Source organism: Peromyscus leucopus, chromosome 5 (assembly GCF_004664715.2).
Source record: "Peromyscus leucopus breed LL Stock chromosome 5, UCI_PerLeu_2.1, whole genome shotgun sequence".
In the NCBI taxonomy this organism is placed as follows: domain Eukaryota; kingdom Metazoa; phylum Chordata; class Mammalia; order Rodentia; family Cricetidae; genus Peromyscus; species Peromyscus leucopus.
This window is the reverse complement of record NC_051067.1, coordinates 48,482,836-48,508,101: the sequence shown is the minus strand read 5'-3', so window position 1 is coordinate 48,508,101 and position 25,266 is coordinate 48,482,836. Positions and strand designations below refer to the sequence as shown.

The 25,266-nt window shown below is 46.8% G+C and overlaps 1 protein-coding gene and 1 long non-coding RNA gene across 2 annotated transcripts in view; both read right to left on the bottom strand.

Annotated features, from left to right (window-relative positions):
- Positions 1 to 100: 100 nt before the first annotated feature.
- On the bottom strand, positions 101 to 1,369 carry LOC114685148. The gene is made up of 2 exons (XR_003733444.2): positions 1,243 to 1,369; positions 101 to 1,169 (listed from the first exon to the last, which is right to left on the bottom strand). It is a non-coding gene; the product is annotated as an uncharacterized LOC114685148 (long non-coding RNA).
- A 4,847-nt stretch (positions 1,370 to 6,216) lies between these two features.
- The window catches only part of Gpr137b (G protein-coupled receptor 137B), a 33,625-nt gene continuing 14,575 nt past the window's right edge, over positions 6,217 to 25,266 (bottom strand). The window contains exons 2-7 of the mRNA XM_028859772.2: positions 19,134 to 19,183; positions 14,733 to 14,955; positions 12,319 to 12,468; positions 10,754 to 10,882; positions 8,862 to 8,986; positions 6,217 to 7,165 (exon numbers count right to left, since the gene is read on the bottom strand). Coding sequence (XP_028715605.1) covers positions 7,054 to 7,165; positions 8,862 to 8,986; positions 10,754 to 10,882; positions 12,319 to 12,468; positions 14,733 to 14,955; positions 19,134 to 19,183 — 789 coding nt within the window. The 3' untranslated portion in view covers positions 6,217 to 7,053. The remainder of the gene's footprint in view (positions 7,166 to 8,861; positions 8,987 to 10,753; positions 10,883 to 12,318; positions 12,469 to 14,732; positions 14,956 to 19,133; positions 19,184 to 25,266) is intronic.

The window sequence follows — 25,266 nt, the reverse complement described above, 5'->3', positions numbered from 1 at the left end:
CAGTACACACACATGCCCTCCCTCCTTGGCTTTTCTATTTCCATCCACACTTTTTTTTTTTAAATATGCCAGCATATACAAATATAAAGCCTTCTTTCTCTCTGTCTTTACTTGGAGTGACATCACATACACACCATCTGCTTTTTATCACCTAATATTCAATGGCCACATATCACCAGATAGCTTTTTCACTTTAGTGGTTGCTTGGTATCCTTACTGTGGCTGTCATTATTTAGTTGAGCAGTACCATTCTCGGGCATTTGGGTGGTTTCTAGACCTTGTCCACATGTCATTACATGTTTGTATACGTACATCTCTACAGTAAGTATTCAAAAGTGAAACACTACACACACAGAGTTTGGAAAGGCACTGACTCAGACGCTGCCCTCCAGTTCACATACCATCTTCCGATGGACAGTGCTTGCTCACCCACATTACCATCAGAGACGGCATTCAAATGCTAGACTCAGATGTTCTGATAGAATATAAATTTAAAATATTCATTTGCTGCCTAACTATATAAAATGAACAACTTTTAATACAGGAAGGAGTTTCCTGAACTTTGTCCACTTTTACCACATGGCCATTAGAACCTCACCTGTTAGAAGGATGAATCCGTAAGTGTGAGGAGTGGCATATTCTTCCAATTGGTTTTTTGGCTTTGCTCTAATGGTTTTATCATGCTGTTGTATGGTCTGATTTACCAGTTCTTTGGTGATTTCTGTATTAACTCATAGAATGTCTTCCTCACTTCAGACCAAGACAGTTAATCCACCAGTATTTGTTTTTCTGATTTTCATTGATGGTTTTGCTTTTTAAATTCTGATCCTTTGGGATGGATCCTAGGACAAAATACAGGTTAAGAAACCACCCTTATCTTCCCTAGAGGATAACCTGGTTGTTCCTGAACAGCCCATCTTTTCCATGACTAGTTTGAGGCTACATGTAGATAAGACAGATCTCTAGTATCTTTGTGGACTTAGCTCTTTATCTAGGCTCTGTTCCATTTCATCAGTCCATTTTCTGTATGTACCAGTAGGCATTGTTTTAATAAATAATATTTAACATTAGTCCTCAGCCCTCTCATGGTGATGCAATATTAAAAAAATATACATTCTGAGGACCGGACTGGAACTTCTCATGGACCTCATGGCCAGAGTTAGTATACCCTGAGGTCACTTATGAAGACTGCTATCCTACTGTGTACTCAAATTTGTTTGTTTAACCTGCCTTTAAGAGAACAATGTTAACAGTCACCCTTACTTGCCCTTGGAATTCCCAATACAAAGCTATAATCTTTTTTCTTTTTCCAAATAATTGACTTAACTTTATTTTATGTGCATTGGTATGAGGGTGTCAGATCCCCTGGAACCAGAGATACAGTTGTAAGCTGCCATGTGGGTGCTGGGAATTGAACCCGGGTCCTCTGGAAGAGCAGCCAGTGCTCTTAACCACTGAGCCATCTCTCCAGCCCAGCACAGCTAATAATCTTAAGTTACATACCTCTTCATATCCTTGACCCAGAGTAATGCCTGTGTGTCATATGCTGAAAACAGCAAATACAGAAGTTGAAAACAATCTTCTAAAATGAATATCCACCATAAATGTTGAACACAACATTTAAATATTGCTTGATAAACAATAGTGTTTGAAATACTGTCATGTGGGTCAGTTGGGGTTAACTGGAGTCTGTGACTTGGTCCCTTGTAGAACTCCGTTAAAGATTTCTGTAACGTGTCACGAAGTCCTTCCCCCACGTGATGCCTTCTGTACTACTCAATAAAGAGCAAAGCCCTTTGTGAGGGATGAACACACAGGGATAGATTTACAAGACAGTCTCAGGTAGGCAGATTCAAACTGATAGGACAGACACACAGGACAAGGACAGAAGACACAGGGAACATGAAATAGACAATTCAAATCCGGGCTCACTCTTGGTTAAATGACACCAAGGGGAGTGCTCTGATTTTTCCTAATTGTGACACCACACATTGGTGAGTCCGAGTTACTGTGTGTCCAAACTGACCACATCGCCTCCTTCCTTTCCCTGCACCCTTTTGATTTGTTCTTCCTCCATACTGTTTGATTCCACGTGAGCTTTGAAAAATTCTCTTTAGCACGACAGAACTCTGTCAGACTGTTTTTTTGGGGGGGTCTCTTTCCCTCCCTCCCTCCTCATTACTTTCAGGGTCTCGTGTGTCTCAGGCTGGCCTCAAACTCCCACTTCTGATCCTCCAGCTTCCAAGTGCTGGGATCAGAGGTGTAAACAATCGTGCCCATTTTGTGCTGTGCTGGGGATTGGACCCAGGGCTTCCTACCCATGGACAAGCACTCTGCCTACAACTACATCCTTAGATGTGAAGGCACTTAACCTCTTGATGTCTTTCTTCTTCTAACTCAGCCTCACATGGTAAAGACCCTTTTAGGTTTTAACTACCTGGGGTAATTCTTTGAGTAGTCTTACTAAATGGAGCAGTTGATAAAGGTATGACAGCACCCACGAGGTCAGAGTTCACCTTGTAAGACAAAGTCTCCAAGAATGATTTTGGGCTTACCTTCATATATTAAAAAACAAAAAACAAAACAAACCAACTCCCTCCATTTATTTGTTAAAAAATTGGATATCTGTTAAAGACTCATAAGTGGGGGAGCCCTTCAGTGAGTGCTAAACTTGGTAAAAGTGCAAGTGCAAGAGTTCCTTAAGGGCAGCTATGAATATGGGATTTGACTCTTCTGAGGTCTGGAAATATAGCAATAAGTGAAAAAAACACTCCTGCCACCACACAGCTCAGCCTTCATAGCCCAACCAGATTCCATTCCATTTATAGTTAAGACTTCACCTGAAGAAAATGCCACTGAGGCTACATGCCACCTAAAAATGTCCCCAGCAGTACAGGTAGCCTCCTGATGCTACCAGCACACTGACTCAGGAAAGCCATCTGACAGCTACCAGTCAGGGCCTCTCCAAATCATCCTGCCTAGGATGTACCTACAGCTGGGCAAAGCCTTTGATAGGCCCTTGCCCTGTAGACTGAAGCATGGACGGGGCCAGTGAGTTTATTTATAGGGAAGTACGTGAGGATGCTCAGTTACACGGACACAGCAGCCCTGGGAAGGCACTGTTTATCTGATTGTATGCACCCTTTCATGCTTTAGTTAGGGTCTTAAAGAAACCATGACTGGGAAGTGACTAGTGGGTGTCAGAATCATGGGTAACAAATGAACAAAGGTTGGTAGACAGGAATTTTGAGGCTCATATAAGCTGAATAAAGTGGGCCTCTAAACTCCAGTTCTAAGTTAATGTTTGGAGACAAGGTCTAATCAGAGTACCAAAAAAAAAAAAAATCAGGATTTGAAGGGTTAACCAGATGAGGCTTAGGGGGAAAGAAGCCACTGGTAAAGAAGGTATCTACATCAAAAAAACGGAGCAGGGACAGATCAAGGTTTGAAGAAGGCAGATGTGTATGCCTATAGGAGCTGCCAAGACCCTACATTTGGATCCAAGGATCACAAGCCTGGACTGCATGAGGCCATACTGAACATTGGACCTACCCAGGGCAAGGATGAGGCAAAGGTATAGGAGGAGTCCAGTAGTTTGAGACAGAGATGGCCACAGCAAGTAACAGGTATTTTGTTCTTTGGGGAGAGGGTTTTTCATGTCACTACCAGGAACTATGAGTAAGTTAATGTGTGATCCTCTCCATATAATCTCAAATCCAAACTCATGACAACTGCCCAGTCCGGCAATGTATAGGAGAGATACCCAGTATCTGGAATTCCACAGCCTGTCTTCACAGTCCCATTTAAAAAATTTTTTCTCACGTTGTCTTATTAGTTTAGTCTTTGCTGAGAACTCTGACTTGAGCCTGCTCCTTTCAGCGGCTCCCTATCTGGTCCCATCAGAAGTTGTGAATAGCTCGTACCTACCGGATAAAGTGGAAATGGACAGTGATATGTTTGCCCCAGTCTCTTAAGATCTCTGCCCAATAAAAGTGAAAGGATCCTTTTTCTAGAATAATTGGCTTAACTTTAATAATAAATCTTGATAAATTATTTGTAACCTTGTAGAACAAACAACGGGCTGGAATGTATGTAGCCCAGTGGCAAAGCACTTGCTTAGTAGGAGTAAGGCCGAGATCTGATGGCCACTGTGCAGGTACACATGCATATGGGTACACAATATTCTAGTAATACACAGTGTAGACCCAAAGGAGATTCTCATAGTGCTTCTGAAGCACCCACAGTGACTAATGCTTCTTTTGCTCTTCATAGGGGTGAAGTCTTGGTTCAACACTACAGTTCACAAAAAGCAGTTGAGTTTTAGTGAAGGAGGAATTTGAGGTACACTAGGATTTACCTGATCTATGCAGATAAACATGGGGCAGAACAGTTATTATGAGTGTGTCTGGTAGTCAAGACTGAGTTAACAAGAGCTGAGAATACAGCTCAGTGGTAGAGCATTTGCCATATATGAGTAAGGCCCTGGATTCCATCCTTGTGGCAGCCACAGAAAATAATTCATAACTGTGACTGGGATGTATGCTATAATAACTTGTAGTTCACAACTCATAACACTCAGATGTTAACTGTCCAAAGGAATATGTGCCAATCAATGATAGGTATGAACATAGCTTGGCCAGAATCATTAGCTGTGTGGGCAAATGACACTTCCAGCATTCAGAAACTGTGTGTCCTGGCCTTGTTACAGCAGACCTCAATGCTGGTACCACATTTACCACATTTTCAGTGGTATTCCCTCTGTCCCATGTACTTGTTCATCTCAGAGTATTTCTATAGCCCAGGCTGGCCTCAAATTTGACCTAGTGCTGGGATTACAAGCATAATACCATGCATGGCCCCATGCACTTTAAGCTTAATATTACCAGGGTTTTAATTTCATGGTGGTGTACACATGAACTTTTCTTTTCCTAGGTTTAATCTAACACATTAGGAAGTTTCGTTAGCAGAGAAAGTAAGGGAGAAGGCTCAAAGGCAACTCAGAACACCTTCCCTACATGAGACCCACAGCCACCGTGTTTATATTCCAGCCTGTGGTGACAGCATTTAAGAGTTAGTCTCTTTTAAAAAAAAAAAAAAAAAAAATGGTGCCGGGTGGTGGTGGCGGCGGCGGCGGCGGCAGCGCACGCCTTTAATCCCAGCACTCTGGGAGGCAGAGCCAGGTGGATCTCTGTGAGTTCGAGGCCAGCCTGGACTACCAAGTGAGTCCCAGGAAAGGTGCAAAGCTACACAGAGAAACCCTGTCTCAAAAAACCATTAAAAAAAAATGGTGAGAGTCAATAGACATCATTTTGTCTTTTCCAGTGAAAAATAGCTGCCATGAATGCTGACAACTTTATCATAAAGTGGATCATAGCTTGTTGGCTAATGCTGGGTGTCTGTTTTCTTATAGACAATTGTAAAGTGTGCATGTGCTACAAAATGAGTGCATACAGCACTATCTTGATGATGCTGTGCTTTTCAGAAAGCCTTGCCCTTGGCTGCTGATGGATACAGACTTGCTGGAGACAAGGACACAGGGGCTGTGGGCACTGGCTGCAACAGCCGAATTGTTGCAGGGATAGCGACAGATAAGCTGTCTTGTACACTGTTACTGTAAACTACTGATATAGGCAGCTCGTGCCGGCTTTGCTTCAGTATGGAATTCACCCTGGCTAATAACTATTTTAAATGGTTGGAGCCCAGATGTTTGCTCATACTCAAAATCAAAGACGTGGGCTATGCAGAGTCTTCAGCTGTGTGTGCTATACAATGAAAACCCAATCACAACCCGTGTGAAATTTGGGATCCCAATTTTAAATACATCTAAATGGGAGAAAGTGGGCTTGTCCCTGTTAAATCCCCAAGATGGGTTTTTACTAAACCTTAGGACAGCAGAAATGTGTGAAGTGGGCCAGAGCCTGTGAGCGAGACTTGTCTTTTGGCTCTGGTGACCAGATGATGCATTTTGTGAGGAGCCAGAGCAATCAGCCTCCGGGATGGCCATTTGGTTCTCAGAGCCCTGAGATAGCACATGGGGATGGATCATTGTCTGGAATGCTTTCTGGCTGAAAGAGGGGTCCTGCTACCACATAGGCAGAACCCACTTTTTCATACACATAGCTTTCAACAGACAGAGTACTATTTTAAAATAACAGGCATGTCAGTCTCCTACAAGTAACAGGCATGTTTTACAGAGAAGCTGTCGGGAGTCCACAGTCCTTTAGCTCGAGGGCCAGAAATATTTATTGTTAACACTCTGTGGGGACCTCTTGGCTTGTCATTGACTATAGGGAGCACGGGCTGAGTCAGGGAAGGCAATCTTGCCATCCTACTGAGGTAGTGAGTATTCAGTTACACTGGGCTGAAGGAAAGTATACAACATGGCTACACACACAGCCGAGGAGGCTGAGTAGTGTCGGCAACTACATCTTGACAGTATCCACTTGTTACTGGAGTGCTTGTAGTAGTGCTCTTGGAAGAAGCAGCACCAGACCGGGCAAAGTTCAAGAGAAACTACTACCATGGACATACAGACCGTGACACTCTGCTTCCTCTTAACTTTCAACACTGGAGTGGCAGGTAAAGGAGTCTACCAATGTGGAGCTCACGATCACAGTGACCTTCAGAGGTAAGGCTTGAGGAAACTTTTGTCCAAAAGCTTTAAACTATTAGAACACGTATTCTATACGTTTTAAAGTGAATTATGCATGAAAATCTGTGCAAACTACAACATACATTACAATAACAATCAAGGAAAAACCTAGTATACTTTAGCATTAGTATTTAAGTTATATAAAATACATCTTTATAAAAGTACAGAATCTCTTTAAGTTTAAATTATACCCACTGAAATAGCCAGGCTCTCTGCTAATACTAAAGTAAGGGTTTATCACTCTAAATTATTGCTTAGTCCATTCTAGCCATGAGAAAGCTATAGCAGAAAAACTGAGTCCTGTTTCATAAGGAAAGGTGTCCTAAAAACTCAGCTGTCATCCAGTCTGTCTGGCTGGAGGTTTTCAACAGAGGACTCTTCCACAGGACTGGCACCTGGTGCTACCCTTGGCTGGCTTTGTCTAGATCCAAAGTGGAGTCTTGTTGCAAAGTTCCTGCTTGTGCCGGGGAGCTGTTATTCGGTTGTCCCCAATCGTAGTAGTCTGGAGCAAAACTTGAAACAAACAAACAAAACCAGTTCAGTGGCTTGACACAGTATACTGTGTGTACTGTGTCCACGTGGCTTGTGTAGTTTAGCAACAGACCTGAGTTCTTCACGCTGGGTCTTGAAGCCCATTTTCCCACCAAACAGCTACCCACAGTGCTGGCAGCCTGCATTCAAGTCCACTGAACCCTACAGTGCTCAAAAGTTTGGAACCACTAGAACCTAAAGTTAGCCACTGTGGAGAACATAGTTTTAGCAAAAACTTGTGTCTGAACCCCAAGGTGGCATTATAGTTCACTACCCATGTGTTTCGGACTGATAACTTCTATGTCTCAAGTTCCTCATCTATTGGACAGGAGTGACATCAGTAACTTCCGTGTTGGGCTGTTGTCAGGGTTCAGTGAACACCTACACAAGTCCTCAAGAGCAATATCTAAGATCTCATTAGAACTCAAAATACTGTTTTTATTTTCCTCTCACATGGAAAAGGGTCTTTTCTCGCTCTGTGTATAGGGTGAAATACTCCCCTCTCTGCTCTTGGTAACTATTGGCAAGTAATGGTTAGGGATGCTCCAGCGGGGTAGCTAGATAAGAGAACTATTTTAGGAAGAATGGAGCTCAAACTCTGGGGGGGTAACTTTTGACCTTGAGAAATCTTTGTAGTTGGCTTGTTTCCAGAGTCTGTACTTTACACATGGCTGCTCTGTGTTTTTCCCGAACAGCTACCTTGTTTTTGGTTTTTATGTGATATAATGTGTTCTGCTTCAGCTCTGTATCTCAAACCAAGGTCCTTTCAGAGCCCTTTTCCCATTTCCAAGGCCTTTCACTGTTAGTTATACAGAGTGAAAAGCAAGCACAGCTTTTTGAGCACTGGGCAGATTGAGTGCACAGAGAGAAGAGGAACCAAAGCCATGAAGGGGCTCCTGGCCCTGGCAAGCAGGTGCTTCTCGTCCTCCTTCTCCTAGCTGTTATCTCCTAGGACTCTGGAACTCATGGAAGGCAGCCAGGTCCAGCTTAGTTTACTGTCTTGAGTGCATACACCATTGTGAATGCTACCATGTGTAAGTGCCCACCCCCAAAATAGACTGAGCCCAGTCTGCTAGTGAACTTTCAAGAAAAGAGGGCAGTCCCCATGTGCTCTGGCACTGAGTGTGCACCAAGGCCAGCCACACTGCTTACCCAGCAAAGGGAATCCCACAGACAGGTCTTGAACCATGAGAACTCAATTATACTGAACTCACAGGGCTGTAGCAAACACTGAATGAGGTGACATTTGTGAATACCTTAGTAAAGAACTATTTAAGAATCACAAATTTCAAATTCTGGTTCTTATAACATAATCACTCTAGTGATTTATTATGTATTCTCTGCCTTTAGAAGAGGATCTGAGATGTCTGACTGGATGTCCCAGGTCATGTTCCACTGAGTGATTCCAGCAGCAAATGCCCTGGCTCTCTCTGGGTAGGTTCGGAGAAGTCTTATAAGGTTGACTTCTTGAAAATCAGCACAACTATTAAGCATTCCATGGAATAGTGACTAGGAAAAATGCTGCAGGAGGGAATCTTTTAAAGAGCATTTGTTTTCTCCCACACCTGGCTACATCCCATGGTGAACCTGACCCTGCAGGACAGCTCTATGCAGGGGTAGTCTTCCAGTTCAATCTGTTCCAGTGGCCTAGCACTCTCCAACAGGAACAGGCTCTTACCTTCCCTGAAGTCCCTGAGGAGCAACGTTCCAGGCAAGATCATCATCACTGTCGTATCTTCGGGGGTTGTCAAAGAAATAAGATCTGGGACTGAATCCATGGCTGGGAACCATCCCAGGGTTGGTCTAGAAGAAGATGTTGTCATTTAGCATCTGTGCAGACAACTGCCTGCTAGCATGAGGAAGAAGTACTGTCATTAGCTAGAGTGTTCAATGTGCTGTGTTTGCTTTTTCTGTTTGTTTTAAAGACAGGGTCTCGTGTATCCCAGGCTAGCCTCAACCTTAATAGCCAAAGATGACCTTGAATTTTTGATTTTTTTCCTCCTGCTACCTCTCGGGTGTTGGAATTGAACCCACGGTTCCCTACGTGCTAGGCAAGCACTCTACCAATTGAGCTACCATCCTCAGTCCCCAAAATACAGCATGGAGGAGGGGGGGGGCTGTTTTCTTTTGGGATCTATAGGCAGTGCGTGAAAAAAGGACCTGAAAGTAGGAAGAGGACAGACTAGTTGGTGAGACAAAGGAGGTCAGTGGGAGGGAGAGAGGGTCACTGGGGGAGAAGATGAACAAAATATATGCCTATATAAACATCACAATGAAATCCATAGCTCGTATTTCCAATAATAAATCACTGTTTTCATTTCTCACTTATATGTCAAAATAGCCAGGCATGGTCATTCATGCTTATAATCCTAGCACTTGGAAGGCTGAGGCAAAAGGTTTTATTTCAAGGCCAGCCTGTGTTCTACAGCAGGATTGTCTCAAAACAACAGAGTTCCCCAAACTAAAGCAGACAGTCCATGTGGAGACACACCTGTATAATCACACAGGCTCCCGGGAGTTTCCTCCTTCAGGACCCTCCCTCCATCCTTTCATCCTTTTGCCCCAAACCACATTCTCAAAAAAATGCAAATAGACATGGCTGAAGTCCGTCCTGGCAAGGAAGGCACAGCCAAGTTGTACTTCATCTCGCACCTCACCCTGGTCTGTTTCCTGTGCCTGGGTCAGCAGTGACCACCCAGAGGTGAGTAGGGGAAAGAGCAGCAGGCTGTTGTGACCCGGGTATGGAGCAGGAGCTGTGCCGTGTCTATGTGCACCATTCTGTGCCTCCGTCACTGCTCACACTGGCCCCGCTCCTGAGTGTGTGGCTCAGGAAAGCAAAGCTGTACTCTAGCTTGTACGGTGCAGCAAGGCTTCCAGGGGATTCTGAACTTGACTTGGTTTTCTCTTCTATAGGGTTGGTTCAACAGATGTGGCCAAACACAAGTGGGTGGCTTTAGCACGGTCACTCTGATGCCACTGCACTGCTCTCCCACTCTCTGATGAGCCGTTGTCACTCTGGGGATAAAGTGAGTCCCCATCTTGCTTTTTTTTTTTTTTTTTAAACAGTCTTTTTCAAATGAGGTATCATGTAGCTCAGGCTGGTCTTGAACTCACTATGTAGCTAAGGATGAATGAACCTCTGATCCTCTTGCTTCTATCTCCCCAGTGCTAGGATTACATGCCTGGTTTTATGTGGTACTGAGGAGCAAACCCAGGGCTTCATGCATGTTAGGCAAGCACTCTACCAACTGCCGTATCTCCAGCCCTCCATCTTCTGCTAAAAGGGCAGCGTATATGTGTTTGGAGGACACTAAATACTGTGTGGCATTAGGAATCACTAGTCCCCGGGCCATGAGATGTACCTTAACTTTCATTTCTTTTGTAAAATAAAGCTAAACCCCCAAACACATTTAAGAGAATTAAGGGGAAAGAAGATTCTAGTTGAAAGGGTGATGGATGACCTACCTGACAATGGAATCCAAGAAGCTTCACTGAAAAGCTGGGAGGAAAATCCTAATTGCCAGTTTCGGGAGGATTAGGGATGCCAGCAAACAGACAGCGGGTACTTACAAGGTCCTTCGTGGGATTTCTGACTCGGAAGAAGTACACCACCAAGGTGGTGGGTAAGAGCTCCCACACGAAAAGCACCACGCCGAACACTACATAGCCCGCGTCGCCCAGCTGGCTCTTCAGATCTGCCTGTTCCAGAGCGGGGAAAATGAAGTCCTGAGACCTCAGGCAACCAGTGATGGAGGACACAGAGCAGAGGACACTCCTAGCTACAGTGACGTGCTCCCCCTAAAGCCTACATTGTGAAACCTGGTCACAGCGATGGGTCAGGCCTCCCTCAGCTGGAGGACGGTAGAAACCATTACGGATGGTTATTTACGACGGGCCACTCACTCACTTTTGGAGTTCAGGGGATGAACCCAGAGCCCACACCCCAGCCCAGACTCCTCCTAATGGACAGCAGCTTGTCTGTGCCGAGTCCTATCACAACAGCCACACCCTGCTCTCCATGAGAGCTGACCACAGGCAGTTTGTCCAGGAAGAGTCCTCTGAGCAAGGCAATGCCCAAGGGGAGGGCCATGGAGGTTTCATGGAGAGAAGGTTCCAGAGTAGACAGACACCAGATGGGGCAGCTTCTCAGCCCATTTCAGGGAAGCTAACACTGAGCCACAGCCTGGTCCTCAAGCCGCCTCTAGCGCATCGTGCTGGAAGCTGCCTCGCTCTTTCCCAGGGTGATGGCACTCATGTCGCCTCCTCTTCCTAGACCACCACAGCCCAGCCCAGTGCTGTCTCTGCCTTTCCCCAAGAAGGCATAGATGCTTGAAACAACAAAAACAAGCATTTCAAAACCATCACACCCCAAACAGTTCTTGATGGAAAGAAAAATGGAAGTAACTTGTTAAGACCAAATCTGTTGCTTGATGAAGCTTCAGTTTGGAAAGATGAACAGGTCAAGAACAGTAGTGATGGTTTGAACGTGTACGTACCGATGCTACTGGTCTGCTCATGAAAACCCTTATGTGTATGATGAACATCTCTATAATCTTCCACTGTGTGGGGTGGTCTAAAGACCTCATGTCTGGTTTTTCTCAAACGGCACAAGGACCTGAGCATCCTTGCCCAGCTTTCTCCCTGCTGCACCCGTGGGGCAGGCTTGGCCAGGGTTACTAGGTTACAGCCATGGTTTCATCTTTCCCAGGGATCTAGCCATCATAGATTTAGCTCACTGAGGTCATTTTATTTTTATCTCACTGTCTTAAATCAGCTCCAGCTGTGAGCACTGGTAGGATTTTTATACCTGGACTTACACACTTTGGGGTATTTGCTGTTGTTCTAGATAACACTAAGGAGTATTGCAGAGCAATCCAATAGAGTCCTATTAGAGGGGTTCATTTCTACACAACACAGGTTTATCTGTATCTGCACATCAGTGACCCATCAACTCCCATGGGGCAGGGAAGATACCTATTTCCTTCTGTATACCCAGCACTGTACAACAGCAGAAACGGAGTCTGGCCTTCCAGCAGGCAGCACTCACTGCGTCCTACTAACCTGGTCCCACTGACCTGGGCCCCCCGAGACAGCACCTCACCACATCCCACAGCACCTTGCCATGCCCCACTGACCTGGTCTGATACATTGTACCAGTCATAATCAAAGGAGTGGACATTCTTGATCTGAGAAAATGACAAGATGAAGAGGTTGTAGCAGGCCCTCGAGGCGTAGAGCAAGATGACGGTGACCCCGATGGCAGTCACCTGACACACCGATGAACCCTGGAAGACAAAGCGACAGGAATGGGCCACTGCAGATGCACCAGCCCCTTCCTTCCCCTGGTGTCACCCAGGAAGCCTTGATAATTGACAGCCTTGGCAGGTAGCCAGTTCTGCCAGAGCACTGCACCCCAGGCCTTGCTACTTCTGCACCCCTTCCTCTCAGACTTCCGTTACCTCCATCTAAAACTGGAGACTGGGAAGATGCCGCTAAGAGGATTAACTACGGGCCTTCCCCGAGGCCTTTGGGTGTATGTGTGTCTCATAGTGTCTTCCTCGATCACACTCTACCCTGTTTCTGAGAAAGGGTCTCACTGTCCCTGGAGCTTGCTGATCCTCCTGTCTCCTCTGCTGAGCACTGGGATCACGAGGACATGATGTTGCGCTCCGGTCCTAATGCGGCTTCTGGCGGGATCGGAGCCAGTCCCTTGTGTTTGTACCTTACCGGCTGAGGCATTGCCCCGGCCTACAAGGCCCTGATCTTAAGAGCCAGAATGTCAAAAGGCTCATGAGATCTCTTAAGTCCCACTGTTCAGTAACAAGATCCTAGCTGATTGCCTTGTACAGCCGGCAAGCCCTAGTCAGGATGCATACGGCCTTGTTCAAAGCCTAGAACCTTCTAGGCTGGGAGCACAGGAGTCCTGCTTGGTCTCTGGGATGGGGTCACTTGAGTATCTGCGACTTATCCCTCTTTATGAAGCTTTATCAGTTTCTGCAGACAGTTAAAGGACTCCCCAGCTAGTTAACAGAACCAAAGGAAAGCAGGGCTGACTTGCGTCCTGTGCGGAGGAGTCATTAACTAAATCAAAGTATCATCCATATTGTCACAGGGGTCAGCTAATATCTGACAGTCTATGATTTAATCCTTCCTTTTAAAAGCTACACTTTTATTTCACAAAATTTTACTCATAACTCATGTATTAAAGGTAAGATAATAACCTTGATGGCAAAAATTAAGTGTAAAATTCATCAAAATTTACAAACGAAAGAACTGGCCCAGCTAAGGTGTGGGGTTTGCATGAATCCAGCTGAATCGCTGGGTGCCCTGTGAGAGCTGGAGACAGATTTTCAGCTCCTGACCAGTTCTCCAGACAACATGGCAGGATCCCAGCGGCCTTGCAGTCTTCAGGCCAGAGTCCCAGAGGAAGGCAATAGCAGGTCTGTCACAGGGCAGCAGGCGCTGGAGTAATCACAATCTTCACAACGACAGGGCCAGGCCACAGGCGTGATGAGGGTAAGGACGGAGGGGAGGGGCCAGGCCCCTGGCTATCCAGGACCAAGTGCTGGGAATATTCCTACCAACAAGGAGAGGCTGAATCTGGGTCACCACAGAGACACAACAGGTATTGGAAGGCCATGAGCCCTGGCCCTCCCTCCCTGACCTAGGACAAGCTTCCTGACCTCTCTGTGCATGGCTGTCTCCTTATCCATTACGTGGGGATCTAACACACTACCCACTCCCATGGAGATGGGAGGCTGACATTAGCTCAGGCACTAAAAATGCTCATCAAGTCGGGCCTGGAGGTGTCAGCCCCTAATCCCAGCTACAGCGGCAGTAGCTGAAGTAGGAGGATCACAAGTTAAGTCCAGCCTGAGTTCAAGGCCAGCCTAGGCAACATGGTGAGACCCTGTCCTAAGATGATTTGTTTTTTAAAGGCTGGGGAATAGAGCTGAGTGGTACAGATGTTGCCTAATACACAAGAGGCTCTGAGTTTGATCCCATTACCCTCTCCCAAAAGGGTGTTTATCAAGGGGCCAGGACCATAGTCAACACTGGACACATGCTTGCTATTAGTGTTGTTTGTACAGCTATCCTACTAGACAGTTAAGATGTGGTTCCGCCAGGCCTAATGGCACATTCCTCTAGTCCTAACGACTCAGAAGCCTAAGGTGGGAGGATCACGAGTTTGAGGCTAGCCTGTGCTGAGTTCAAAGCCAGCCTGGGCAACTTACAAAGACCTTGTCTCCAAATAAAAATTTTTCCAATGTGCAGGGCTGCAACCCAGTGGTTGATGCTTGCCTAGCATGCATAGGCCTTGGCTTTGACCTCCAGTGCCACAAAAATAAGTCAACAGTTAAACACATGTAGTTCTGAACCAGACTGAACTTTCCCAGAGACTTTACTACCTAACATATGCTAAGTCACCCAGAAACAAAAGTTCACACGAAGTTCAGTGAGCCGCAGGGTGAGCAAGACCTGCTGTGTCCTAAGTGCAAATCAGGAAGCCATTTTCAGGGTAAGGAATTCGACCACATTCCCATGTTACCTTTGACTCCAGGTAGATGTTGGCCAGGGACATCTTGGAAATTTTGTAGAGGCAGATGGAGAGAGAGATGGCACACAGCACGAAGAGTGTGTCATTGATGGCCACTCTCACAGAGACGATGACCTTCCTCTCCCAGGTTCCTGTCTTCACCAGCACAGCACAGGTCAGATTCACCAGCAGGAAAACAAGGCTGATGAACAGTGAGGCCAGGTAGAGGGGTAACCTGGGGAAGACCAGACACACCACGATCTGTTACCTCATATTAGCTACACATTCTGGGTCACAGAATCTACCCCTCGCAAATGTTAAAGGTTGGCTATGTACACACACACACACTTTTTTTGTTTTGTTTTTTTTCGAGACAGGGTTTCTCTGTGTAGTTTAGGTGCTTGTCCTGGATCTCGCTCTGTAGGCCAGGCTAGCCTCAAACTCAGAGATCCACCTGGCTCTGCCTCCTGAGTGCTGGGATTAAAGGTGTGCGCCACTGCCACCTGGCCAGATGTATATATATTTAATACAATCATTTGCATATGGGTTATGCCCCCATCCCACCCCGAGCTCACCAGCTGCAGAGTGCTCTCTCTCTGTGAGTAAAAACTTGCCATGGGTACTAGAGACATGGCTCAGCAATTAAGAGCACTGGCTGCTCTTCCAGAGGACCTGGGTTTAATTCCCAGTACCCACATGACAGCTCACAATGGTCTGTAACTCCAGCCCCAAGAATTGACTTCTAGCTTTTACTGGAACCAGGCACACATGAGTGTACACACAAGCAAAACACTCATGTGTAAAATGAAAGGTTTAAAAAAAAAAAAAAAAAACACAAGACAAAACAAAAACCACTCTGCCGCAGCTGGGCTGGGAACATTGCTAAGTGGCTGAGCACTTGCCTAGCACAGAGACCAGATTTGAGCTCTAACACTGCAAGGAAACCACAATACAAATCTACCACGGCAAGACCACAGCAACTAAGAAAGGTTAAATGGATAAAAACTGCCCTCTTTTTTCTTATTTTTCTTTCATAGTACTGTGGATTGAACCCAGGACACTGCACACCCTCGGTGAGTGTTCTTATCAAACAACAGAGCCCAAGCCCTAAACCATTCATTTCACTGGCAATTTCATCCTACAGTTTTCCAGAGCTACACGTGTGCAAGAGGCCTGTGCACAGGTGAGGCCGACTGCTCACACTCACTGACACTCAGGGCCTCAGCCTCAGGTTCCTCTCACGTTCCCCATGTTACGTTCTCTTCTGACAGACCCACATGATAGACACGCACAAAGGAGTGAAATCATGGGGCTCAAAAATGGACTGGTGTGGGAGCTTGGCTCAGTAGGTAATCCATCAGTTCAAATCCCCAGAACATACACAAAATGGGCATGGCTATACACACCTGTAACCCCAGTGACTGGGGGTGGGGAGGGTGACCGATGGGAACTGGTGGCTGCCAGCCTAGCTCCAGATTCAGTGAGAGACTACCTCAAAGGAATAAGAACAGGGGCAGATCTGGACACACCATGTCAATGTCCTCCTCTGGGTGCACAAGTGGATTCATATATACATGTACATACACCCCCCCCCCACACACACACACACACTAGACTGGTGCAGGTTGCCTATGTCTGTAATTTCAATACTAGTTAGAAGCCATGATCCCAAGAGGCCTTTTTCTCTGGCTTCCAGTACAGCCTGTAGCTCAATGCAGCAGCTGCCACAGAGACCTTCGCTGACTCTGACCTTCTCATACCAACAGACATGCATGCTCCATTTTCTCTGCTTTTCTGAGTCCCTTACACTTAAATTCCACAGGTTTCTCATGGCTTAGAACCAAAGAGATGAAGAATCAACTCATGCCTGCCTCCACCTATACAAGGTCCAGAGCCTGAGGCCTGGCTGTGTTCACACCAAGCAGGCAGGGCTTCCTGCCTCTGTTGTGTACGTTTTGAAATGGAAGAAGGGGACTGGGGATGTAGCTCAGCTGTTAGCATGCTTGCCTGGCATGTATGAGGCCCTGGGTTTGAGTCCCAGTGCTGTGTTAGCTGGGAGCAGTGGTGCATGCCTGTCATCCCAGCACTTGAGATGTGGAAACAGAAGAAGACTGGAAGTTCACGGTCATCTTCAGTGACATTGGAATGAGTTGGAGGCCAGCCTCGAACCCTTACCTCAGGAGGAAGGGTTCAAACCCAAAGCCCTATATGAGATACCTGAACCTGGCTCCCTCTGGCTCCCAAAATACAACATCCTCTTGTTGGAGACAATTTGGCATGGACAGAGGACATCTTTCCAGGTAGACAGAAAGGACCATGGATGCCTCTGCACAGCCCTGTACCCAGAGCCACATGCATCTCCAGCCCATCTGATGAAAGGGGGGACCACACAGCCAGCCAGGTCTAATGACAAGGAGCTCAGAGTGTGTGTGTGTGTGTGTACACCCTGGAAGGAGGGACAAGCCACGTGGCCCAGAGAAATGAGGTCCCAAATACCAGAAGGAGTATGTGATTGGGTTGGACACTGGCCCTGGGGGGCTGAAACACCATCTCAGATCTCCACCCCTACCCCACCAAAACAGAAAAGGAAAGGAGGTCGGAGTACAGATGTTCAAATGCTCTGTCTGGAAGACACGGAACTCGGACATCACTGCAGGTCCTGTGAGATGGAGGGACTACAAGAGGAGGCAGCCTCAGGAGTTTTCACTTCTTTCCACGTGTCAACATGGGTTGAACATCACTAATCCAGAAACCACAGAAGTTAAGCAGGGTCAGCCTGGTTAGTACTCGAATGGGAAATTACAGTGCAAGCACAGATGAGCTGGTTTGTTACCTTTAGGCAGCTTTCTACGCCTACAAACTGAGTATCCCTCATCCAAAATGCTTGTGACTATGCAAAGCCCTGGTTTAATCCCAAATACAATCAATTAATTATAAAATTGTTTTAAAGTTGTTTTAAAAAGCTGGGAATGTAACATTCGAGTGAGATAGCTGGGGAACAGACCCCAAGTGTAAACAACAACAAAAATCACTTCTGTTTCATATGCACATTCAGGTGTTTCAGGGTTGAGGGTATTTGTGATTTTGAGATTAAGGCTACTCCACCTCCTGGCTCCAACATCCCAGCATCTTAATGGATTCCAAAGCTCCGGGTCAATGGTGTGATGGAAACACACAGAACCACATAACAGCAGAGACAGAAGTCAGAACAGACAAACTGTGGGACAGACAATGTCGGGCATGGACTCTCAATCCGTGCACAGTTTTCCGAATTTGTTTCCTAGATACAGACTGGGGATAAAAAAGTAACTCTTCTTGGAGGCTGAAGAGATGGCTCTGTGGTTAAGAGAGTGTATTACTTATCCAGAGGTGTGGGAGACCGGCTCCCACATTTTACCCCAAGGTACTCTTGAGGAGTGAGGGATAAGAGATATAGATAGAAGGATAGAGTGGAGAGAAAGAGAAACACAGGATAGCCTCAGGAGGGCCTGGATCCTTATCCACCAGCCCCTCCTGGCCCTTCTAAAGGGCTTTTTATAGGAATGCCAAGGGGTGGAGCAAAGACCTCCCCTAGCTCAGCCAAGTACAAATCCTTCCAATCACCTAGAAATCATGCACATGGTCAAGCAATCCTCTAATGTAGCTCTTCTGAGTAAAGCAAGCTCATGTCCCACTAGGAAACCTTTGTGGGCCTCCACACAGAGGACCTGAGTTCAATTCCCAGCACCCACAGCAGGCATCCATATAACTCCAGCTCCAAAGGATCTAACATCTCCAGCCTCCTTGGGCATCCCCATAAACATAAATACACTGATACAGACACACACACACACACACACACACACACACACACACACACACACACACACACGATCAAAAGCATTTCAACTGAGTGTTGAATAAATGTTGTCTGTAGAATCCTCATTACATACACAGTCATCTCTCAGTATCTACAGAGGATTGATTCCAGGACACCAAAGATACCAAAATCCAAGGACGCCTAGACAACCCTTACATATGCTTATTTGCACAGAACCTATGCACATTCTCCTGTATAACCTAAATCAAGTCTGTGTCATGCAGGATCCCAATATAATGTAAATGCTGTCATATCTGTATATGTTCAGTACTGATGCAATTTCTTTCTGAAGGTTTGGGGGTGTATTTTGGGGTGTGTGTGTGTGTGTGTGTGTGTGTGTGTGTGTGTGTACACGCATTGTTCCACAGGGCTCCAGTAAATCCTATCAATGTGCAGGCGCTCATCATGAACAAGGAGAGCATGTCAGTAGGCCATCAGGACCCCTGCAGGGCTGTTCGGTGTTTACAGAGGGGTAAATGTACACACTCCAGCTGATGAAACAGTTTCATGTACACTTTCACTCTGTCCGAGGAGCAACATTCTGGGGTACTTACCGATACTTGAGTAATTCTGGAGAATATTTTGACTTGGCTTTGAAAATCACCTGCAACGACAGAAAAACATGATAGGTTGGGGCAACAACAAAGTGTGTAGCAACAAAATGTCACCATCACTTGGAGTCCCCTTCTTTTTACAGCCAGGTACCAGGCACCCTGACACTGAGAAGCCTCAGGAAGCTGAGGTAAAGAGGGTACCAGGTTCAAGGACTGCCTATGCTACAAGTGAGTTTAGGGTCAGTTTCAGCAACTCAGTGAAACCCTGTCTCAAATAAGGACTGGGCATACAGCTCAGTCAAGTACTTGCCTAACATGTGCATGGTCTTGAGCTTAGTACTGAAGAAAAATAAAACAAAATAGCAAGAGTCTTCATTAAAGTAGCCAATGAAGACAAGACAGAAATTACACTATTTTTAAGGAGTGTTTTTGAAGCAGGCATTCAGGAGATCCAAAAGTTCAAGGCCGGTCAAGGCAAGACTGTGTCACATACAAAAAGGATACTTGATCTCATCATGGAAATACATCATTTTGTTTGATGCTGTGCTGCTGTTGGGGGCTCATTCATAGTATGTAACTTTCTCTAACGCACTATCTACAAGTTCCTAACGCTCTAGTGGCGTTACTGTGGGACTACCCATCCCCACCCATGTGCCTCCGGGAGCTGCATTACAAGCCAGGGCACAACTGAGTGACCCTATCCAATGAGCTCAGCTCCATGTGTGATGCTGTCAGCAAAGAGATGGCAAAGACCAGCCCTGCCTTCAGCAGCTTACAGTCCCACTGAAGGAAAAGGGTCCAAGTAGACAGAACTACCAAAAAAGTCTCTACGTGCAGCAGGTGGGAGCACAGACTTACAGGCTGTGGACTCGGCCTCAGACTGGGCCACCAGATGTCTCTGCTCTCAACAGTGCTGTAGGTGTGGCCTAGGTCAGGTGAAGACATGGGACAGACTATGAGTGGATTAGAGTGAACCCAGGGCTCCTGCGGGATCCCAGCTCACTCCCAGCCTTGGCCAATGCTGTGTCTGTTTTCTCTGGAACCTGCAGAATGATGGCCTCACTCAAGAGATACAAAACAGCCGCACCATCCCATGGGCAGTATAGCCCTACCAACTACAAACTATAAATAAGGAAACAACTTTTTGCTTCCAGAAATCCCTGGCCCCACAGCTCTGCTTGCTCACTTTCAGTGAAGGACACACAGAACAGAGTCAGGAGAGACCCAACAACCCCAGCCAAGACCCATGAAAATCCATCCCCAGTCTCACATCAAGGACAAGGTTCCAACTTCCAGCACACAAGCCTTCGAAATATTCACCTGCTTCAGCACAGCATCCATACCTGAGGATTGGCTCTGAGATAGAACCTTTATGCTGTTCTAACAGAACTGGTAATCAACAATAAGCAGTATTAGAAATTGGAAATGTGCTGGGTGGTGGCGGCGGCGGCGGCGGTGGCGGCGGCGGCGGCGGCGGCGGCGGCGGCGGCGGCGCACGCCTTTAATCCCAACACTCTGGAGGCAGAGCCAGTCAGATCTCTGTGAGTTCAAGGCCAGCCTGGTCTACAGAACAAGATCTAGGACAGGAAGGAAGGAAGGGAGAGAGGGAGGGAGGGAGGGAGGGAGGGAGGGAGGGAAGAAGGAAGGAAGAAAGGAAGAAAGGAAGAAAGGAAGAAATTGGAAATGTGGTCATGTGAGTAAATACATTTAGAAACATTAGAAAAAAACGTTTATCTTCTTAAATTATTTGTGTGTGCATGTAGATGGGCACAGATGTGCTATGCATGCAGGTAGAGGTCAAAGAACAACTCTGAGTCTGTCATGTGGGTCCCAGGGATCAAACTCGGGCCATCAGTCTTGGCAGCAAGCATCTTTACCCACTGACCTATGTTGGGGGCCCAGTGCCCCTTCCCCTACAGGGACTCTCAGAGCCTTTAAAAGACTCCTATAACATCAGTCTCCAAGAGAAACAAACACGCTGTACAGCAGTTTTCCAAATTTATTTAAATCCTCAGTCTTCCTAATGGCTGCTCAGGGAACAGACGCTGGGGAACACTGTCCTGTGGTACAGATGGGATGTTCACAGCAGCCTGAGAAAGAGCAACAATACCAACAATGATGCCAGCAGTAATTAGGAAGTGAAAGTTTAAAATGATATCCAAGTTTTAGCCCCTGGACATGAATCCAAGTAATGCACTAAGTAGGAAAGCCCCTCCCCTCCCCTGCCACTACCAAAGATGACACTAGCCTACCAACCCTAGTCCCACCCCTCCCCTGCCACTACCAAAGATGACACTAACCTACCAACCCTAACTCACCTCACCATTAAGGTCTCATCCCTGCCTGAAGGGAAGAAGTCATCCCAGATGATAGAAGGACACTACCATGATCCTCCAAAGTCAACAAATCAAGATCAAAAACAAAAAGCTCCACCCACCCTCCATGTGCAGCAATTACATCTTGTCTGAATTCAGCCAAGCTCCTCAAGCTGTGCTCAGAACTCTTCCTTCATCCTTACGTTGCCTAAAGTTTCTAGAAATCGCTGACAATTAAAACGGAAATAATACAAGTGATGGGAGAAGGGACATTTGATAGATAGCAAGCTTTATACATCAATGCATATATGAATACATTTTGAGCATAATTTTGTCCTCATTTATTAAAAGACATATACGCCTGAACTAAGTTGTAAAATGGTAAGGATAAGTCCAAGCAAGCTGTCCTGAGCGCCCACTGTCTGCAGGGGCTTCCTTAAAGATGGATGAAAACTCAGCCTCGTGTGACCTCTCGTCCTGGGGACCTCTTATCCCGCTACCCATCTCCCTGAGCCTGCACTGATCCTAATGACTGGCAGGAACTCAGCTGGAAGCAGAGGAAGCTCCTGTCGGGGAGGCAAACAAAGATGAATCACTCTGCTGCAGTTTACAGAGCTGTTGACAGCACGAACACCCGAACACCCGGATGGATGCAAAGTCGGAGCCAAAAAAGGTACAGGGCGAAGACTCCCGCCATCCCACAGGTTCAGGGGAATTCAACAAGAGAGTAAGGAAACAATTCTAATGGGCCGCTCAAAGGACTTGCACAGGGCGGGCGCCAGGCACTTGGTCGGCCTCTGAACCGTGGAAAGGAAAAGCTGGCTCCTGACCTGGAGACAAGACAGGTTTGTCCCTAAACAAGCACCAGTGAAGAATCGGAGAAGAGGGAAGAGAAGACGTAAAGTACAGGAAAGTGTGAGATGAAGAAGACATGAGATTAACCAGGCATGAGCACAGTCATGAGGGGTGGAGAGACGTGAGATGCAGGAAGGTCTGAGGAGAAGTGGGAACGTGTGAGGAAATGTGAGATGCAGGAAGGTCTGAGGGGAAGTGAGGAGATAGGAGGTGCAAAGGTCTGAGTAGAAGTAGGGAAGTGTGAGGTGCACAAAGGTCTGAGGAAAATAGGGAAGTGTGAGGTGCAGGAAAGTCTGAAGAGAAGTGGGCAGTGTGAGGAGATCTGAGAGGTGTGGGGGTGTGAGATAAAGGGAGGCATCAAATGAAAGGAGTTATCAAAGGCGGGCATAGAGAGATGTGAAGTAGAAGAAGGTGAGGAAATGGTATAAGATGTGAGGTACAGGGAGCTCTAGGAGATGAGGGGAGGTGTAGAGAGTTATCAGAGGAGGGTGTGGAGAGATGTAAAGTATAGGAGGGTCCCAGGACATGAGATGTATAAAAGAAGCTCTGAGGAGATGAGGGAGGTGTGCAGAGATGTGAGGTACAGGGAGGTCTGAGGAGATGAGGGAGGTGTGGAGAGATGTGAGGTATGGGGAGGTCTGAGGAGATGAGGGAGGTGTGGAGAGATGTGAGGTACGGGGTGGTCTGAGGAGATGACCGCAAGTGTGAGGGGTTATGGGGAAGTGTGGGATGGTGTCAAGATGTGAGTGCAAGGAGATGAGGAAAGGTGTAAAATGTGAGGAGGGATGAAGAAAGGAAGGGAGGTGAGGAGAGAGAACTGGGGAAGTATGGGGAGGTTCGAGGTTGAGATGTAGGGAGTGTGAGGAGACATGGGAAGGTGTGAAGAGCTCAAAGATGTGAAGATATAGAGGAGAGGGGCTTGGATTTGTGGATTCTGGGGATTTGACAAGATGTAGGGAGGCAGATGATACAAAGAATTATAGAGAGGTGTGAAGACATGGACGCGGAACCTCGAGATGTGAAGTGTGAAGACACAGGAGACGAGAGGAGTGGAGATGTCAGGAAATCTAAGAAGGTGTGAAGCATGAGGGTGTAGAAGTGTGAGTTGTGAGGCCGGGGGAGCCTCCTGGAGCCCTGGCACAGCAGAAAGCCTGGCACTGGACTGGGGGTGTACATGCCCTGGTTAAGAGCCATGGAAGGACCTCAATGAGAACGGCCGCTCAGCAGAAACAAAAGACCTGCACGAAAAGACGACGTGGGTGTTGATGGGTAAATCAGAGCCATGCTGTGGACGGGTGGCTGTCTAGGCTGGAAGGCGGGCAGAAAGTGACCACTAGTGGACACAAGACTTCCTTTTGGGGTGACAGATGATTGCGGTGACAATTGTACAACTTTACACACAGTGCCACAGGGGAGTCATGTGGAGTGTGAATTATCCCTTAGTTACGCTGTGTGTTTTCTTTTTTTTTTTAAAAGAAAAAAGGGGAACAGAGAGGAGTCCAGGAACAGTCTACTCAGCAGTCAAGGTCAGTCTGCTGAAATGTGGGAACAAGGAGGGTTGTCCTATGTGCTGAGAGGTGAGACATTATCAACTGACTGTGGCCACTGGGCCTGGCAGCTGGGGAGAGCCTGAGGGGAAGTGGGCACCCAGAACCGCAGGCAAAGGGAAGTGGGAGCCATGAGTCAAATCTGGACATAGTCACTCTTTAAAAATGCGTGCAGGTGACATGTCAGGCAGAGGCTATTTGAGAGTGTGAGGCCCTTGTTAAAATTTTAAGGGAAACCTGAGCAGGGCAGAGGCAGGCACTCAGCAAAAGGATGGGAGTAGTCAGGCTACGGCCTGGGGTGGTTTGAGTTAGAGTGGACCCCATAAGGAAACAGGGTCCAGCTGGCCATCTCTTGTCACCAAATGAAGCTTCCGGTACCAGGATTGGGTTACATCTAATTGAGTTGTTGGCCAAAGGGACCCCATGGGAATCCCCAACAACCCAGGCTGTTACCAAGACTATCGTTTGTTATTGGTTGCTCTCCACAAACGGACACCAAGGCCCCGTTGCCGAAGACGACGCTCACACAGTTCGTTGAACGTAGAGATGTCCAGCTGGTGCCTACACAGAGCCTTCGCTCCCTACATCATAGGAAGGTCCTCTGCACACGACCAAGAGACAACTGTGAACACCATGCCAGCCCCAACCCTTTATCCTCAACGGTGTACACTACCTGCAAGATATGCTAGGGGAATGGTGGTACAAAGCCTGTGTGAGCAACCAACCAACAACTCAGTGTGAACAACCAACCAACAACTCAGTGTGAACAACCAACCAACAACTCAGTGTGAACAACCAACCAACAACTCAGTGTGAGCAACCAACCAACAACTCAGTGTGAGCAACCAACCAACAACTCAGTGTGAGCAACCAACCAACAACTCAGTGTGAGCAACCAACCAACAACTCAGTGTGAACAACCAACCAACAACTCAGTGTGAGCAACCAACCAACAACTCAGTGTGAACAACCAACCAACAACTCAGTGTGAGCAACCAACCAACAACTCAGTGAACAACCAACCAACAACTCAGTGTGAACAACCAACCAACAACTCAGTGTGAGCAACCAACCAACAACTCAGTGTGAGCAACCAACCAACAACTCAGTGTGAGCAACCAACCAACAACTCAGTGTGAGCAACCAACCAACAACTCAGTGTGAGCAACCAACCAACAACTCAGTGTGAGCAACCAACCAACAACTCAGTGTGAGCAACCAACCAACAACTCAGTGTGAGCAACCAACCAACAACTCAGTGTGAGCAACCAACCAACAACTCAGTGTGAACAACCAACCAACAACTCAGTGTGAACAACCAACCAACAACTCAGTGTGAGCAACCAACCAACAACTCAGTGTGAGCAACCAACCAACAACTCAGTGTGAGCAACCAACCAACAACTCAGTGTGAGC